This window comes from Ictidomys tridecemlineatus, chromosome 3 (genome assembly GCF_052094955.1).
Source record: "Ictidomys tridecemlineatus isolate mIctTri1 chromosome 3, mIctTri1.hap1, whole genome shotgun sequence".
NCBI lineage: Eukaryota > Metazoa > Chordata > Mammalia > Rodentia > Sciuridae > Ictidomys > Ictidomys tridecemlineatus.
This window is the reverse complement of record NC_135479.1, coordinates 79,110,485-79,129,626: the sequence shown is the minus strand read 5'-3', so window position 1 is coordinate 79,129,626 and position 19,142 is coordinate 79,110,485. Positions and strand designations below refer to the sequence as shown.

Genomic DNA, 19,142 nt, shown 5'->3' with positions numbered 1-19,142 from the left:
CTCTGCCCACACCACCATAGGAATTTCAAACTTCCTAAAGAGAAGCAAGGTATGAAGTTAAAAAGGTTTGGACAAGCATTTGGGAGGCTTTGAAGCTTATCAGAACTAACCAAGTCTTCCAAGGCCGTAAATCTCCAAGGAAAGCTTCCAAGAGTGACACACTTCACTGTGGAATAGCTCCAAGCTTGGCTGCAATCCAGAAAAGCACGGAAGTGTGAACTAGCAAAATAAAACTCTCACGCCCATAGCGCTTCCCTGCTGGGCACCTGCCAATCTGGCTTTCCTGAGTGTAACATTTCAGGATTTTTGTCTGCCTACTTACAGCAATACTAATTAAATGATCGTTAAGTAGCCAGGATGGCCCCTTGAATATTGTTTTGTGTCTGATTTTCACTGAGTTGAAGAAGACCTTGTGAGCCAGGATGTAATTGTTATTACTACCATCATAGTCACAGACCACGGATGCCTGGATTTTCCATCCAGTGTTTCTCAGTGTGTCTAGAGACCACATGCATCTGAACTAGCAAATTTCTTACTTAAAAAAAAAAAATTCTTAAAAATAAATAAATAACTTTTTTTATTTGTTGTTTTTAGATATACATGAAAGTGGGGTGTATTTTGATATATCAAATGATATGTGGGTGCTAACACATAGAAAGGGAAGGTAGGCAGGGGAAGTATAGAAGTTCATTGGGTTAGACACGGGAGAATGAAGGGAAGGAAGGACAGATGGGAATAGGAAAGAAAACAGAATGAATCGGACATAACTTTCCTATGCTTGTATATGAACACAAGACTAGTGCAATCCACATCATGTTCAACCACAAGAATGGGATAAAATAACTTTTTTTTAAAGGCAAATTCTTGTTACCCATCAATCAATTGAATCAGAATATCTGAATTCGGGCCTGGAAAGCTAAAATTTAACAAGCTCTTCTTAGGCATGCTAAATTTCTAAGCAACAAAATTTTGATTACTATTTCTCCAATGCAAGCTAGTCATTTTCAGATGAAGGCTCAAGTCCAGAGAGGTTCAATAACCTGCCCAAGGACTCACAGTTTGTTAACATCAAAGATCACATAGGGATTTTAGTTTGAGTCTTCCCAGGTCTGTGCTTGTCTCTCCATAACATTTCTTTTTTTTTTTTTTTTGGTACCCAGAAGCCCTTAACTACTGAGTCACATCCCCAGCCCTCATCCCTTTTACATATTTTTACTTTAAATTTTAAGACAGGTCTCACTAAGTTGCTTAGGGCCTGGCTAAGTTGCTGAGGCTAGCTTTGAACTTTAATCCTCCTGCCTCAGCTGCTGGAATTACAGACATATGCCACCATAGGGAGCTTTGGGATGCTTGCATCGTCTCTGGGGCACATAATCATAGGGGAGAGGAGAGACTCAACTGGGAAAATTATATTCTAGTTCTGTGGAGGCTCACATGTAAACAAGAGAGAAGAGAAGGTACGTCTGCATAATTCAATTGTCCCTTGGGGCACCCAGCATGCCCTTCTGTTCTTATCTGTCCTTACGTGATGCTCAGGAGAGGATCTGATATTAGTCATTTGTTCTTCTGTATAAATAGGAGAAGAAATGTTTTATTTGCATATTCCATTTACCAGGTGCTATTTTCTTATTTGCTCTTGCAAGCATTCCCTGACTATCTATGGCGAATACTCCCAGATCACCCTTGGTGCAACCTTCCATTTTTGCTATTTCCACTCTGCATCACGCTTATTTATTTGCATATCTATCTCCTGCACTCTATCATGAGCATCTTAAGGGAAGAAGCTAAGTTCTTTTATTTTTTTTTTTATCCCTTTTGGGGATAAGTGGACAATTCTTAGTCCATTGTAGCTGATAAGCTCTGTATGTGTGCATGTGTGTATGTGGGTGTGTGACTAATCCTGGTTAGTAGAAAAGAATATCTTCCCCACCCTAGAGATGAATAAACTGGGTAGACAAAGGCAAAGTGAGTTGGGGATGATTACACAGTTATTTGGTGAAAAGGAGGTTTGAGTGCAATTCTGAATGACTCAAGAGTGCTGCTATTTCCACCATACCAGACCACTACTGTGTTCCCTCTTGCCATAAAAATATTCCCTCTTCTGGAGGGGCTGACATCTTTAACCAGTTCTCCAAATTTGGAAAGGGAGGTTTTGTCCCATTAATGAAAATGTAGTGAGATAAAGGCAAAGCATAAAATTGAGAGCAGAATTTCTTTTTTTAAGTAGCAAATTCCACAGTCAGAGATTCCAGAATCTGGAATCAGAGCAAGCTATAAAGTAAAGGGTGCTGCCCCTAGTCTGTAAAGGGAGCTCATCCTTCAATATGTTGCCCCTTTCACGGCATACATGATCTGAGTTTCAGGACTACAGGAAGCTTCATTGACCTGGATGCATGTTGCTAATAAGGAAGGTGGCTAAACCCCATGACAACACAGAGCATTCCCCTACAGTTTTGAAATTTCATGCCTTCCATGTTCCATGCTTCCTCTTGAGACAGCCAGTGAGAGCAATTCAGGAAGGGAAAATGGGTGATGGATATCTGTACACACACTCAACTGTGGGTCTGCCCTTGAATTAAAACATAGTAGCATACATAATATTTAGTATGACCCTTAAAACAAAGGCTAGTGGTTGAACCGCAAGCTACTTGGTATTGCCTCATCTACTGAAGCAGGGACTTTCCAACTCCACTCTAAAAAAGTCAAACCTTCCATTGTTTCTGTAAAAAATTCAATTTTTTTTAACCTATGATCATTCAAAAATCACTTAACCTACTCTGTGGCATGGCGCATGCCCCTCACCTGGTGCTTTGTCTCCTACTCCTACTGCATTTGAAGCCAGCTGAGGGTTCCTCCCCACTTTCATTGTATCAGAAACTCACATGAAGCATTAACTTGTAAGCCCATAGAAGTCATGCTAACTGAATTCCAATAATTTCAGCACCATTTACTCTGTTGCTGCTGCCTTGCTGCATGGATACCTTTGTGTGTGAACACCCATGCCCTGTGAAACTTGCAGACGTCCCTGATGCTGCTGCACCCACCTCTTTCTCATCTTCAGTCTCTAAGCAACACGCCTGCTGCATGGAGATGCACCTCAGTCCTTAAGATGCTCAAACTTGCATTCTGTGCTCTAGGTGCATCAAAGGCTCCCCTTCTATTCCTGATATTGTGTGGAAAAAAATGTTCTTTAAAGCTGCCTTTTTATTTCTATCCCTCTTTCTATAACTGAGACATAAGCCCAGGGGGCAAGAGCCTGGGAACAAACCTGAGTGATTGTCACCAGACTCTACACAGCCTTGTCTCTCCCTACTAGCCTCCAATTCTTTGTTCAAGTACCCATCTCCTCAGCTTGATCGTATTGGGATGAGTCCCGAAGAAGACCCTGAGGCCTTTACTTAGAGAAGTTTCTAGCAGTCCTATCCACCAGTCCAGCGAAGGCAAATCCCAGAGACAGACATGACTGAGTCCCCAGCCTTCCTGCCATTTCTGCTGCTCTAACTATAAAATTTTAATTGAGAAACTCTCCTCTTCATTCAGGTCCCACATAATTTCCTACATAAATTCCTATAGAATTTTTCAGAGTCTGCCCCTCTACCATGATACAGATATTAGATATTCTTTTCAGTTATTTATAGTCCTATGTAAACCATTAAATTTTGTGTCAAAGGTTATCCTTGAATTTTTGCAAAAAAATAAAAATAAAAAGAAGTCATCCTAAATACTAAATAATGGATGAAATTCTCACAAATCCCTAATAATAAGCAGAAATAAGATTGTATCTTTTTGCCTAAAAACTCCATAAAAATGATAGGATATCTCTTGATTTCCCTAAAGGTACAGTTAGAAGTCTGATCTACACAGAGAAATATGAAGACATAGTTTGGTTCTCACATTACTGACCCTGTTTGCATCTAATTTTGATATTCTGGATTTGCAATTCTTCCTTTAAATGAGTCCAGTAAGGCTCTTTCTAGATTACTCTCTCTGAACAATTTTTAAAAGTACCTGTTATTGCAGAGAAATTTTAAAATGTAAAATTCTGTATTCATACCCTGGGAGAAGGTCAAATATCCTTGAATGAGTTGGTCATTTTTTTAAGAAAAAGTAAAAAGAAAAAGACCTTCCACTAGAAAGATATGTGGCAGAAGTAAGTCGTGAAGCCAAGCACTATAATGGAAAGGGCCCCAAATGTAAAGAAATTAAGCCAGGTGCACAGCCTGATTCAACTTTTGCTAGCTCCGTGTTTTGAGATAAGTAACCTTCAGTGGCTTTATTATTTTGCCTTATATGTTTGCCTCCTTTAAGAACAATCAACCAGATTATCACCATACCTTCCCTTTCCTTTGCATCTTCATGGAGATGGGGCCAAATGTCACAGAATGGCCTTCAACTGAATGGAGAAAGGCCTTTTCATCCAAAATTTATCGATCAAACATGTATCCAAGTTATTTCTTGCACCCAAGAACTGTGATAAATCCTGATTTTTTTGAAAAAAATTCATTTCTCATGAATTTTTTCAAGTTGTAGATATAGAATCATAAACCAATTGTTGCTGTGTAGTTGAAGATATGTCAAAGCCAATGTAAACAGGCTGCAAAGAGAGTTGAGGGGATGGTATTTTACTAGGGAGCTTGGAGACATTTGACAGATTCCTATTTTACTTGGACCAGTGTCAAGCTGCAATGTTTAAAAAAATGGTTTTAAACCAAGAAGAATAGTTGACCTTTAGTAGAATTCTGCATTGATGGCAGCAGCTATGTCGTTTTATGATCACATCTCGGGCAGCTCATATCTTCCCAACACAAACTGGACCTGATTCTAACCCTAGGAACTCTGAAGTCAAAATCATTTGCACTTTAAATTCCCTGAATAGTCTATGACAGCAGTAGTTAATTAAACTCCCTGTCTATTATAATATCTCATGTGAGAGGAATCACATGTTATTTGTCCTGTGCCTGGCTTATTTCACTTAACATAATGTCCTCCAGTTTTATCCATGATATCAAAAATGACAGTCTTCCCATCTTTTTAAGGCTGAATAATATTCCTTTTCATGTATATGCCATGTTTTCTTTAGTCATTCATCCATCTGTCAATGGATGTCAAGATTATGTTTTGATAATCTTGATATCCATTGACAGATGGATGAATGACTGAGTAGCATATCTTGGCTATTAGCTATCCCTTCAAGAACCTTATTTCAGCTCTTTTGGATATAAACTCAGCAGTAAACTCAGGATTGCTGGATCATATGGTATTTCTGTTTCAATTTTTTTTTTGCGGAGGGGGGACTCCACAATTGTTTTTCATAACTAACTGTGCATAATTTTACACTCCCACCAACAAGGTTCCAATTTCTCTGCATCCTCATCAACGCTTATTATCCTGTGTGTGTGTGTGTGTGTGTGTGTGTGTGTAAATAACTACCCCAACAAGTATGAGGTGATATCTCATTGCAGTTTAATTTGCATTTCCTTGATTATTAATGACTCTAAACATCTTTTATGTGCCTATTGGCCATTTGTTCTTTAGAGAAATACATATTCAAATTCTTTGCCCATTTCAAAATCAAGTCATTTGCCTGTTTCCTTGTGTTGCTATTCAGTTGTAGGAGTTCTTTAGGAAGTGAACCCTTTAGGAGATCTATGGTTTGCAAATATTTCCTCCTATTTAATAGGTTGTTTTTTTCATTCTGTTGGCTACTTCCTTTGCTGTGCAAAAGCTTTTAAGTTTGATGTTGTTCTACTTGCCTTCCTTTGCTTTTGTTATCTATGCTTTTATTGTCATATCCAAGAAATCATTGCCAAGATCAATGACAAGATCTTCCCCTATGTTTTCTTAGAGTTGTATAGTTCCAAGTCTTAGGAGTAAGTCTCTGATCCAGGATGAGTTGATTTCTGTTATAAGGTGAGATATACGTGTTCTGTTTCATTTTCCTGCATGCAGATATTCCGCTTTGATATGTCTGAAGAGATCAGAATACTGTCTGGCACATAGTAAGCACTATCTGTTTTTTATTACAATTTTTGTGTAGTACTGGTGAAGTCAGGGAGGCCGGAGACCTAGGTTTTTGTCCCTACTGTCCTGGGTGAACTTGCAAAAGTCGTGTCTCTGCCATGGGTTTTCTTTGAGGCGGTTAACTGGACCGTCTGTCAAGCTTAGACATTTTTAAATTCTGTTAATAAACTCCTTTGTGAGATGTGAGAACTTGGGAAGGCTTTCTGGTTTGTGGGTAGCTGTGAGATGCTGAGCTCTCACAAATATGTCAAGGCCTCCTTATGGATTCACACCAGGAACTATGCCTCTGTCTCAGTTTTTCTACAGAGTGGTTGATCTGTTTTCTTTCTGCCACGATGCATTCTTCTGTTGTCAGCCTCATCAGAGCTGTCAGAAACTAGCCTCATGGTAGGGAGAAAGGGGGAAAAAGTGTTTTTATTTGTCTGTTTCACCATGCCTTCCTTCCTTTGGGATCCCTTCTGAGAAAGGTCAAAATGAAATTCTGCAACTGCCATGCTGAGCAATACCAGCTGATGGAAGAAGCAAGGTCTGAGTAAGCTGTGGTGCCTGGTTGGAAAGACCTAGTGGGAGACGTGTCAAGCACAACTCATCCTCCAGCTCAGGGAGGTTGGGTGGTCACTTCCTTTCTTCCCCATCACATTACAAACATCCTGACAGATGGAGAAGGGAAGGGAACTAACCCAAGCATGGTGGAGAATCTAAGAAAGGGCCAAGAAGGAGTTTCATATGGTTTCTGCCCCTTCCCCTAAAGAAGAAGAGTACTACTCTCTTTGATGATGCAGGGGAATGTTTTTAAAAGGCTGCTTCTGCTTTTTTTTTTTTCTCTTACTTGCATCTGCCTCCTTTGCCTTTTCCTTTGTAAAAGAATAAGTCGCTGAGTGTCACCCTGAAGCATTCTGCAGGCTGGATTTACTTGGAGCAACATTATGAAACTTAAAAGGAAAAGATCTTAGAAAGCATTCTTCTTTCTCTGTCCAGGCGCAGCAAGCTTTATTGTGTTTCTTGCTCCACATAATGTCTGAGTGTCAGTCAGTAAGGAGGGTATACTTATGGTGCATATCCTGAGCACTTTGCCAAATGACCAGATCATCGATTTGTTCCACTGTCCACTGGAAAGAAAGGTGGAACTTCATTGTACCTTGAATTCAAAAGAGGCTCTCACAATTCCTACCAAAGCCATATTGCATTGCTTTGCATTTCAACTAAATTGAACTAATCCTCTCATTGACTTTGTTTTGAACCCTGTGCAACTGGAACTAATCTTACCATTTCCAAGTTAGAAGGAACTTCAAATCCATAAAGTCCTTTATACTTTCTGCACTTGACTTTCTTCATTATGTTTGTGTGCCTGCAGCTTACACTTGAATAGTTTCAGCAATAAAGCATACTTTTTTTAAAAAAAAATATTTATTTTTTAGGTGTAGATGGACACAACACAATGCCTTTATTTTTATGTGGTGCTGAGGTTAGAACCCGGGTCCCGCCCATGCTAGGCGAGCGCTCCACCGCTGAGCCACAATCCCAGCCCAAAATATACTTTTTATACTATTTTGTTTTTTAATAGATTTGATTATAGTAAATGTTTCTTTGCTATTTTTTTTGTAACCTCCTCTCCAAATTCTGTTTTTCCCCATTGTGGAATCAAAGTAAATTATAATCTTTTCTAATGACAATGCTTTACGTATTTAAATGATTCTTTGAGTAGGTTATGTTGTAGTACAGATGTTTGTTTCTTGAATATGTATATGTCCGTTGTGGGTCATCTGAGAGCTCTGCGGCATGTTACCCTCTCATAAGGGTTGACAGAAAGGCTGCTATGTTGTTGATCACCAAGGCACAGGGAGAGATAAACCTTGTAAATCATGCTCCAGCTCTCAAAGCTTCCTTCTGAAAGTGTTCAAATAGCTTTTTCTTATATTTTACCAGCCAATACAAGTTATAGGAGCTACTTCAATATTCAAGGAGACAAAGAAATACAATCCTATTATGCAATTGGAAAGAAAACCAGATAGATTTAGTCATAGCGCTATAAGCAAATTGTATAGGCTCAAGAGTAATTTTTTGAACCCAAAGAATTTTCAGACTTTCATATGATAATAGTTTGCTTTCAGCATCTGCAGATTGAGTAAACATCTAATGACCAACAAATTAGTTTAAATTGAGTAATAATTTTGACTGAATGTTAATTGTAATTGTGCAATTTTCTATGGTCAAACTTTTTTTAAAAAAAATTCTAAATAAAGAAACTTGAATTTTAAAGTCAGAGTTTCTACAGAAGTGACAACCCTCCACAGTAATTCTGTGGTGTTCCACTCCTAGGATTTAAATATCAAGCTCTTGATCCACAGTCCTGAGCTTCACTCAACTCTCAGTTTTGTTGTAGGTCATCTCACACAGTCCTCTGGACTTCTTGTCCCCGAAATATGAACATGGTCCTCTCATTTATTCTCCAAGTCACCATTGGCATGATACTCTTATGGCTTGCATATTTATTGGTATCTCAGGGTTAATGGGAGGGGGAAAGTAAGTGGTGAGGATGGAGGAGAAAATTAGACATCATGGTTTTAAAGTTTCTTACCCATCTCTCACCTCCTCCCATCCCAATGCTGAATCTATGTGTCAGTCAACTTTCTATTACTGTGACAAAATACCTGAGATAATCAACTTTGTAAGAGGAAAGATTTATTTTGGCTCACAGTTTTGAAACTTTCATCCAGGGTCAGTTAGCCCATTACTTCTAGGCCTATGACAAGGCAGCATACCAGGACAGGAGCACATAGTAGAGAAGGTCTGTTTAACTGATGGAGGCCCAGAGCAGAGAGAGAGGAATTAGAGGAGCCCGGGTCTGTATATTCCCTTCAAAGGCCTGCCCCCAATGACCTAACTTTCTTCTATGGGGCTCTACCTTCTAAAAGTTCTACCCACCCACCCCCCAACAGCACCACAGGCTGGGGATCATTGGACCTTTGGGGCACATTTAAGATCCAAACTACAGTAGTCTGTCATTGGCCCTCTGATGAAACCTGCCCTAATTTCTTCTTAACCTCACCCCTGTATCTCACCTCTGTGTCTCTAGTTACCAAAGAAAACACTCAACTTGGCCATTACTTCTTTTTAGCAGAGCAATTTAGTCCCCCTTTACCTCTTCCATTCTGATCTATTCTAATGCATTCTTTCATCATCAAAGGGCTTATTTATTAATGGTTTCTTAAAAAAATTATCTAACAAATTCTCTACATTTAAAGAGAGATAAATGGCTAAGAAATTAGTTTCTCTTTAAGAGAAAGGAAAAAAAGCCTAGCAAATGTGTTTAATTCCTACTAACCTCATATTTTTAAAAATATTATAAACATGGATCATTATGTATTTACTCCCAAAGAGTAAATTTAGGAATATTGAGGGAACCAGACCATGATATACCTTTGAAGACTTATTAGCTTATCTTCATTTTTATTGGAAGCAGGTAATTAATATAATCAGTGGATTGTAGACAGAGAAGGTCCAAGGGAGGCAAAGAGACTGGGAACATATTGTAGTAACACAGATTAGGAAGAGAAGGCTGCAGTCAACAATATTTAGGAGACAGAATGGAGAGGACCCAATGTGTGAGAGTGAAGGGAAAGAGGAATATTGGGAAGGATGCCCAGTTTCTTGTTTGTACCCATGGGACGGGTATTGGTACAATTCACTGTTGCAGAAAATAAATGAGCAATCAATAAATGAGAAATAGCTTTAGTGGAAAATTTGTTTCATTTTGAACAGATTCCATTGTGGATCTGTGGGGCATCCCACATGATATGGGAACAGGTTACGAGTCAGATTTTTCAGGCAGACTGGACAATAGGAGGTGCATTCTTGAGAAAAGACAAGGCTGCCTCTTTGAACCCTAATGTCCTGGGGGAAGCTTCTAAGTTAAAGTTCCCACAGGCTGCCTTTATCCTTTATTTGAAAGTCTGAGATTTCTTTGCTGCACAGCATTGGCTTAAAATATAAAAGTGATGTCTAAGTGCTTGAAACTTTAGTCCAGCCACTACCCTTCAAAAAAAAAAAATAATAGGGACTTTTCTCTTCACCTAGGCCAAGCAGAGGGATCGCTGCTGATTTGATCTAGTCACTCTACAAAATGTTGCTTGGACCCCCAGGACTAAGCCTTAACAGAGTTAGGAGGAGCCCTCTTGTTAGAAGTGAACAATTTGCAGCTTGTATGAAATGGATGCGTGATATTTATCAACATGGCATATTGGTCCCCAACTTTGATCCATTTTTCTTGTGGGTACAATTAAAGGCTTCACTGTTCTTCCTTTTTATTTATTTTTGTTGGCAATTCTCTTTTACCATCAGACAAAAAAAAAAGTACAGAAAGAGAAAAATGTGATCATCATGGCCCCATTCATATTACTACAGAAGGTCTCATTGTGAAAGCTATAGACTTGGACTCAGGCATCCAACTCCAGCTATAAACCAGGGACTGTCTATGATGGGAAAAGAGTATCAGAATTAAGGCAGGACACCTGCCTTCAAGTCCTGGGTTTTCATTCACTAGATGGACCTTTTAGCAAGTCACTTTTCTCCTTTGTGTCTTCCTGACCTATCTGAAAAAAATGGACAAATTATTGTAGATGCTGCTGCCTCGTAGAACTGTTTGGAGAGTACAGGAACAAAAGACTGAGTAAAATGCTATGGAATCTAAAAAAAAAAAAAAAAAACTACATCTTACATGCTGCAACGCCAGACTGCTGAGCTTTTGTTGGAAAACAAATGTCTTTCATCTGCTCTTCCTTATAAAGTTCACACTGCCTTCAGTTGTTGTGGAAACATTCTTAATGTAAAAATAATAAGAAGAATAACTCTTCTGTCTTTTGCAGTGCATAGTCTGGGACTGGGACTCCAATGGCAAGCATGACTTCATTGGAGAATTTACCTCGACATTCAAGGAGATGAGAGGAGCAATGGAGGGGAAACAGGTACCTGGCAAACCACCTGGGGTGCTGCCCCAGACACCCTCTGGGATGTTTCCTTAGCACTCAGCTGCAAATGAAACTGCCAGAGACTAAGCATCTAAGTATGAGTAAGTCTGATGAAAAGGGACTGTGGTAGAGGTTGAGTCTAGACCTAGCCCAACCTAAAGCACTGTGTGACCTTGGTCAAGACACTGCCCTTGAAGAATACATTTTCTCCATCCATAAGATGGACAGGTTGAATGACAGAATTTCTCATTTCCTTTAGGTTGGAAGTCTTGGAAAAGTGACTTAATTTCTCTGTGCCTCATTCTTCTGACCCAAAAAACTGAGGGTGATAATTATATCTATATTATAGACTTTTGTGATGATTAAATATAACAATCCACATTACACACTAGCAGAGCACCTGTTCCATAGCCTCCTCTTCCAAAATACCAGCTCTTAGCAGTATTATTTTTTTCCTTCTTTCTTTTTTTCTATTTTGGTTCTACATTTCCATGACTTGGCAGTATCACGTTCAGTGCTTTGAAGAAATTATTTGAATTCTCTAAACTTTCATTACAGTTTTCAACTAGTTCATTAATTTTACTATTACACACTTGATATCAAGATGCACACCCAAACACTGCCACACAACACAAAGACACATTTCACCACATAGAAACCTAAATCCCTTTTTATTTTCCTCTCAGACACACACACCCTTACACATCAGTCAGTTACTGTTGTTTAGCATTAACCATGCAACCTCTCGTACTTGTCCAGTGTGCATCTTCCACCTACCAGCTATAGTACCTGAGTCTTTTTTGCTGGAGGGCTTTTTCTGGTTGCTAGAACCTGCTTTGCCCATGCCCAAAGCAGGCAGGAAGTATGGAGGAAGATCTAACGCCTTCTGGAAGTAGCCCTCCACAAACAACTAATGAGAATTGGGATGTAAATGCCCCAACTCTCTTGCCCTTCAGATAGCAAAACTCTGAGGCATGTGCTCTGTGTGGTTTTCAGGATTCCCCAGCAGGAAAAGCCTAGTTGCCCACAGTGTCACTGACTTGATGACCTATCTTTCCATGGCTGCCTCCTCTAATTCCCCACTGAATGGATGTATCCTGGTATTACCTGCCAGATGACCTGTTTTCACTGCCTAAGAGTTTACTGCTGGGGGAAATCATCCCAAGACACCTGCCATTCTTACACTAAGTCTACTGACCCAACAGAGCAGAGAGTAGTGACATCAGAGCACAGGGCTCAGTGTCTTGGAGAAAGCCTCTTCCCTTAGAGTTAAGATCATGTGAATGGTCTGGTCAGAAATCCTGATTAGAAATGATTTCCCAACTCCTTTTTCTTCTTTTTATTTTCTTGGGGGGCAGGGAGGCTGTGCTGGGAATTGAACCCACAGTCACACACCCACCCCAATTCATTTTTCAAGTTCCCTCTTTCAGATGTAAAGCCAGGATAAAATCAGATTGGATGGAAATTGACTGATAACCTTTTTCGAGTTAGAAGTTGAACACGAATCAGATCCACTTGTCCAATGTGTATCTTTGCTCTGGAAATTCAAGGGCAGCTATCCACTTATCTCCTGCAATGGCTCCCATGTGTGTTCTTATGTCCCAGATATTGTAAGCAACGAGTCAAACATGCAGAGACCTCCCACAAGTAGGCATGCAGAGTTTCAGGGCCACGATTACAATCAACACTATGTTATAAGTAAAGTCACTCTCAGGATAATAAGAAATATAACCAGAGAAATTGTTACTCCACTTAATGTGCAGTTGTTTCAGGCCCTATTGAGCTAATAAATCAATGACAGTTTATCAATACCACCTGCTAGAGTTGTAAAGGGTTTTATAAAGTTTCTGCCTTGTTTACTTCTATAAATAGAAATAGTCAGGTCAATCAATATGGGAAACATTTCATCTTTGGGCTCCTGAGAGGGTATTACAAGTGAGATTGTAACAATATATCATATTTTAAAACCACCAAAGCCTGATGCTTTCAAACAGAAAGAAATCTTTAAGTCTCACTGATGAAATGGATCAGATGCTACTACACCTTAATATATCACTAAGATACCAGAACATTTTAATTCAGCCACACAGCCCATATTTTAACACATTTGCGCACAGTGGGAACTATTCTTTATTGATTTTACAGTATTTACTGGGAAGTACCTAAACTCCAGGAGCTCTGTCAGGCTCTAGTTATACCATGACTGACCACCTTGACATTATCTTTGAAGCTTACAGACTCGTGGGAATCTAGGTAGAACATAAACATATGCAAATCATGTCCACAAAAAAAATAAAAATAAAAATGCAGTTACAACTTGTCGTAAATTTTATTTAAAAGCTGAGCCAAGATTTTAGTCAGCCTATTCACTGCTGTGACCCAAAGACCTCAAAGAACAACTGTAAAGGAGGAAAAGTTTATTTAAGAGCTCATGGTTTCAGAGGTCCATAGACAGCAGGCTCCATTCCTCAGGGCTTGAGGTGAGGCAGGACTTCATGGTGGAAGAGTGTGGCAAAGGGATCCAGCTCACATGGTGGTCATCAAGCTGAGAAAGAGACTCCACTCTCCAGATACAAAATATATCTCCCCTAGCCACACCCCACCTGCCTCCAGTTATCGCTCAATAATCCATTCAGGGATTAATTTACTGATTAGGTTAAAGCTCTGACCAAATCGTTTCTCCTCCAAACCTTCTTGCATTGTCCCATATGTGAGCTTTCGGGGGACACCTCACATGTAAATCATAGCAGCCAGTTTAGGTACAAAAGTGTGAGCTACAAGAGATAAGCCAAAAAGGCAACATTTAAGTTGAGGTCCTTGAAATATGAAGAGAAGCAAAGGGTGTATCAAGTGAGGAAAAGGCCCTGCAGGAAGAGGGAAGAGCATGGTGAAGGATGGAGGCAGGATAGATCTCGGTGTAGTTGAGCACTTGGAAAGAGTCCAGTGTATCTGGAGCAGAGAGAGCGAGGGAGCCATGCATGAGCTGTGGTCAAATCAGGGTAGAGGCCAGCAAAAGCAGATTTTGGTAGATTCTTCTAAATGCCATGAGGGTGCACTCGTGGTTACTTAAATTTTAATTAATTAAAATTAAATTAAAAATTCAATTCATCCATCAGGTTAGCCACATTTCAGGTACTCAACAGCCTCCTGTGACTGGCAGCTACGATCTTGGATGTGCAAATGGAAACTATTTCCATCGTTGCAGATGGTTCTATGGAACAGCGCTTCAAAGGGTTTTAAGCTAAAGGTGACATGGCTGGTTTTAATTTTTTGAAAGATCTCTCTGTCTACTGCATAGATAATCAATTAAAGAGCGGTAAGGGAGTGAGGCAGGGAGATCTGTTAGGAGACTGTCAGGACTGAATAAATGGTAATGGAGATAGAGACCAATAGAGAGATTTAAGATACGTTTTGGAGATGGGAACCATAAAATTTGTTGAGGAATGGGATACCAGGGAGAAAGGGAAGGAGGAAAAAGGATGATGTAAAGATGCATTGATCCTGGAAATAAGGAAGTTTTGTGGCAGGGATGTGCAGTTTGTGAATAAAATTAGAGAATTAGGGTTCTGGGAAAAACTGGGACTCAGGGGTGAAGCTGGCCTATAAGTGAATTGGGGAAGCTGCCAACAAATAAAGGCTATTTAAAGTGGACAGAAGGTATGAGTAACTGGGAGACAGGAGAGAAGAGAGGTCAGAGGAGGTTTCAACCCTGAGGAACCTCAGTGAGCAGCATCAGAGGGAGAAAGAAGATGGTACCATTCAAACAAACTTCTTGTACAGGTCATGGTTCTGGATTAATTCTTGAGTGCCCTTCATAAGCACCCTTAGTTTAAAGTGGCCCAAGGGAAGATTGTCAAGCCCAAATGGGGGATCCCCCACAAGACCCTCCTAGACGGAGGCCAGGATTTTGAGTGACACTGATGCCAATGTGAATCCCAGAGCCCAGCGGTTACCACCTATATGACCTGGGAAAGTTTCTTCTCTTCTGTGAGCCTCATCTTGGACTCATAAAAGTAGGTTGTGAGAAGAATTAAGTGGGATTGCTGAAGTAGAGACACCATAGGTGTGACAACTTCATTCCCAGACAATGCAGTTTACTTAGACCTGGTTCATCAGCACCCCCTACCACCCCACAGGTACAAAGGCCCTAAATACCTGCAGATTTTGATTCTGCTTCTTTGGGAGCCCTTGCTTGGCTAAACTAACTTATCCTACACTACCACCTTATCTTGGCCTAAGGTGAAAGTGAGTCGACTTTTCATGGATAAATATTATAATCCTTAATAGTATTTATAATCTTAAGATTTCATCTCACTCTAGTCAGAATGGCAGTTGTCAAGAACACAAATAACAATAAATGCTTGTGAGGATGTGGGGGGAAAGGTATGCTTATACATCGTTGGTGGGACTACAAATTAGTACAACCACCATGGAAAGCAATGTGGAGATTCCTCAAAAAAAAAACTAGAAATAGAACCACCATATGACCCAGGTATCCCACTCCTTGGTATTTATCCAAAAGAACTAAAACCAGCGTACTACAGTGATTCAGACACTTCAGTTCACAATTCACAACAGGCAAATTATAGAATCAACCTAGATGCCTGTTGATAGATGAATGGATCAAGAAAATGTGGTATATATGCACAATGGAGTTTAACTCAGCCACAAAGAAGAATGAAATAATGGCATTTCTGTAAATTAATGGAAATGGAGAAAAAATGTACTTAGTGAAATAAGGTAGGCTCAGAAAATCAAGGATAAAATGTTTTCTTTCATTTATGGAAACAAGAGCAAATGCACCAAAGAGAATTTCACCTTTATGTATATATAGAAAATACCAATCAGAAATAAATAAATAAAAGAGCAAAAGAAAGATCAGTAGAGTATAGGAAGGAGAATAGAAGGAGAGAGGAGGGGAAGGAAGGAGGAGAATGGGGAGAATAGGAATTGAAATCAAATTCCTTGCATGCATAATTTTGTCAAAATTAACCCAAATACTATGCATGATTATAATTCTCTAAAAACAATAGAACTCGGAACTCAGGAGACCAGCATAAGCTTTTTTATGCAGTGGAAAAAAACTTCCCAGAAGCAAGGAACAGACACTTTCTAGGCCTTTGCTAATGTCAGGTTGACCAAAATAAGTCACATGACTAAGCTCAGCCCCATTCTGGGATGGAATTATAGAAACACATGGGCACCAAGAGGAGTGGATCACTGGAGGCCACTAAAGTGTCAGTCTGCCCCTCTCACATCGGCCTCAGAAACTGCTTCATATCAGGCAGTTTTGATTATCAAGGGGTGAAATTTTGTCTCTTTGGTGGAAATCCCAGGATCCAACTCCCAGAGGATGGTGGGCAGGAGCATTTAATGGCTCTTGAATGTTTGTCTTGTGGTTGATTTAGTCCCATGAAATCTGGAGGCTGGAAAGGTTGAAAATTATTCTTCTACATTTCCCCTTAACTCCCAACTATCTTCTCATGTCTCAGCCATTCTTATCTCTCATAGGAGTCCCTTTGGAGATCAATTAGGCCAGTGTTGTAACACACATGAATCCACTATTTCAGTCTTCAGTGAAGTCTGGCGTAAACTCATCAGTGTTCTTACTAACATCTGCAGCCAACATTCAATGCTCCTCACTTTTCCTACCTTTTCAGCCAATTCCCAGGTGCTAAGACTTAGCACTGTGTATCACTCACCTGTATGTCTGCAGGTCTCCTATTTTCTCTGTTGTTTAATTGGACCCTATGAATAGTAAGCATTTACTGTGTGCCAGACACTGGCCCATAATTATTACATAGATTAATCATGCAATTATCACTATAATCCTATGAAATAGATATCATTCTAAGATCCATTTTCTAGAGGAGTTGCCTAAGGCATAGAGGAATCAAGTCATTTGCCAAAGGTCACATAGCTGGGAAATGAAGGAGCTGGAATTTGAACCAGGCAGTAATATTAGAGTCTCACCCTGTCATTCAACCTTACTGTTCCCCTCGATGCAAGTGTTACTATCTAAACCACTCGTCAACCCTCCACCTCAGTGTATCCACAGAAGTATCCAACATCTTGGCCTCATTAAACTTGACTCGACTTCCTCCTGGGAAGCCTCTCAAGCTATGACCCTTCTTGTTGCAGGTGCAGTGGGAGTGCATCAATCCCAAGTACAAAGCCAAGAAGAAGAATTACAAGAACTCAGGCATTGTGATTCTGAATCAGTGCAAGGTACGTAGGCAGCCCTCTCTTCCAGGAGTGTGAAGCTAGGTCTGTCTGGAAGGAACAGTTCAGGCTCTGTGATCAGAGGGAGAGAGTGTGACAATGAAGAGAGCTTTTTTAAGACAAGGAGAAGGAAAGGAGAAACACTGGGGAATGGCATTGGCCAAATTGTATTGTTATATGGTGTGCTTGTATCAATATATGATAAAAAATCCAACCTTTATGTGCAATTATAATGCACCAATAAAAATATGGGAAAAATCAGAAATTTAATGTATTAATGGATACACAAAGAGAGATGTAATCATAAGTGCCTTGGAACCAATCACAAATGCCAATGCCACTATTCCCACCCCCAAGGACACCCCTTGCCCTCAAAGACAAGGGAATCCTGGTCACTGGTTAAGCTTCTCTCTGTTCAGGAAGATACCCAAGTAGATAGCCAATATTTCTAGGACACTTACTATATCCCTCACTATATAGGGACATGTTCAGTGCTTTATATGTGCTACCTCACTCAAGCTGAAAGGGACCGTGTTAAAAAAAAATCATGGAAGAAGATTAAAGGACCTAGAAATTCCTCCTAAAGAGGTTCAACTTTGCAGAAAATTCCATATGCTAATAACTAAATCTCTTAAATTACATCTGAGAATAATTCTGCTGCTAGTTTGGTACTTACTATGTAAGAGTAACTTCAATAAATTCTATGTAACTGACACCACAAGCCTTTCAAATGAAGTAATTCAAGTAGCTCAGAGTCATACAAGTGCTAAATGTAACAATGGAGATGTTAAGATGTCTACCTGACTCTACCATATGCATACACACACACACACACACACACACACACACACACACGGAGATGAGGGTGGTGTTGGGGGGCGGTGAGAGATGCTCCTCAATTTATAATGGGGTTATATCCCAATAAGCCCATAGTAAGTTGAAAATAACATAAGTCAAAAATGCATTTAATACTTAATACAAATGAACTACCAAACATAGCTTAATAACATAGTACACTGTAGACTATTGGTTGTTTACCCTCATGGTCTTGTGACCAGCTGCAAGCTGTGGTTCTCTGCTGCTACCCAGCACTGAGAGAACATCATACTGCATCTGCCTAGCCTGCAAGATTATCAAAACTCAAGGTATGGTTTGTACTGAAAGCAAATCACTTTTAGAACTTCAAAAAGTAAGTAACATCACAAGATGAGTCCTTATAAATTAGACACTGTGTGTATATCAGGTCACTTCTCCCAAACTGGTTTCTCCATGGCAGCCAACTGCTGCAGGATGACATCCTTATATAAGGACAGTAAAGGAAAAGGTTGGTTGGTCTGATTTAGGTCACATGCCCACCCTTTGAGCCTATCACTGAAACTAACTATGCCTGGAGTCATTGTTTTATTCATTTTTTTTTTAATTTTTTTATGCTTTGGCATCTTTGGGCTTTGTAGATCCAAGAAGGAACTGCCACACCCCTTGCTGTCCAACATGCCTTTGATATGCAAACTAACCAATCTGGAACCCATACCCTCAACCACCTTCCTTATTGAACTCTCATACATCATGCCCACTCCCTCTGCATTATGTCACCACAGGGACAGGTTTTAGATAACTAGAGACAATCTGTAGTTCAAAGTCTGTTGAAAGGATTCAAACTACACAATCCTAAGACTGGTTGACTGCTTATCCTGCCTCATCCATTCTCTCTTGTGAAAATCACAATGAAGACTTTTATCCAAACTTTCATCTCACTCCTTCCACTCCCTGACTGACCCTGATATTGCCCACAGGGCCCTCCTATGTGCTATGGCATACCTTCTACCCTGTGTCATTCATCTAATCATACCTGTACAAATAAAATCCTGGGTATACTCAAAACAGCCAAGTGACCATGCCTGTGCCCAGAGAAGCAGGAGAAAGATATAGATG

The 19,142-nt window shown here is 39.9% G+C and overlaps 1 protein-coding gene across 4 annotated transcripts in view; it reads left to right on the top strand.

Moving 5' to 3' along the window:
• Cpne4 (copine 4) overlaps positions 1-19,142 on the top strand; it is a 455,030-nt gene that overhangs the window by 386,245 nt on the left and 49,643 nt on the right. For all 4 annotated transcript variants that reach the window (XM_078043313.1, XM_078043315.1, XM_078043316.1 and 1 more), the window contains exons 8-9: positions 10,887-10,985; positions 17,130-17,216. In XM_078043313.1, coding sequence (XP_077899439.1) covers positions 10,887-10,985; positions 17,130-17,216 — 186 coding nt within the window. The remainder of the gene's footprint in view (positions 1-10,886; positions 10,986-17,129; positions 17,217-19,142) is intronic.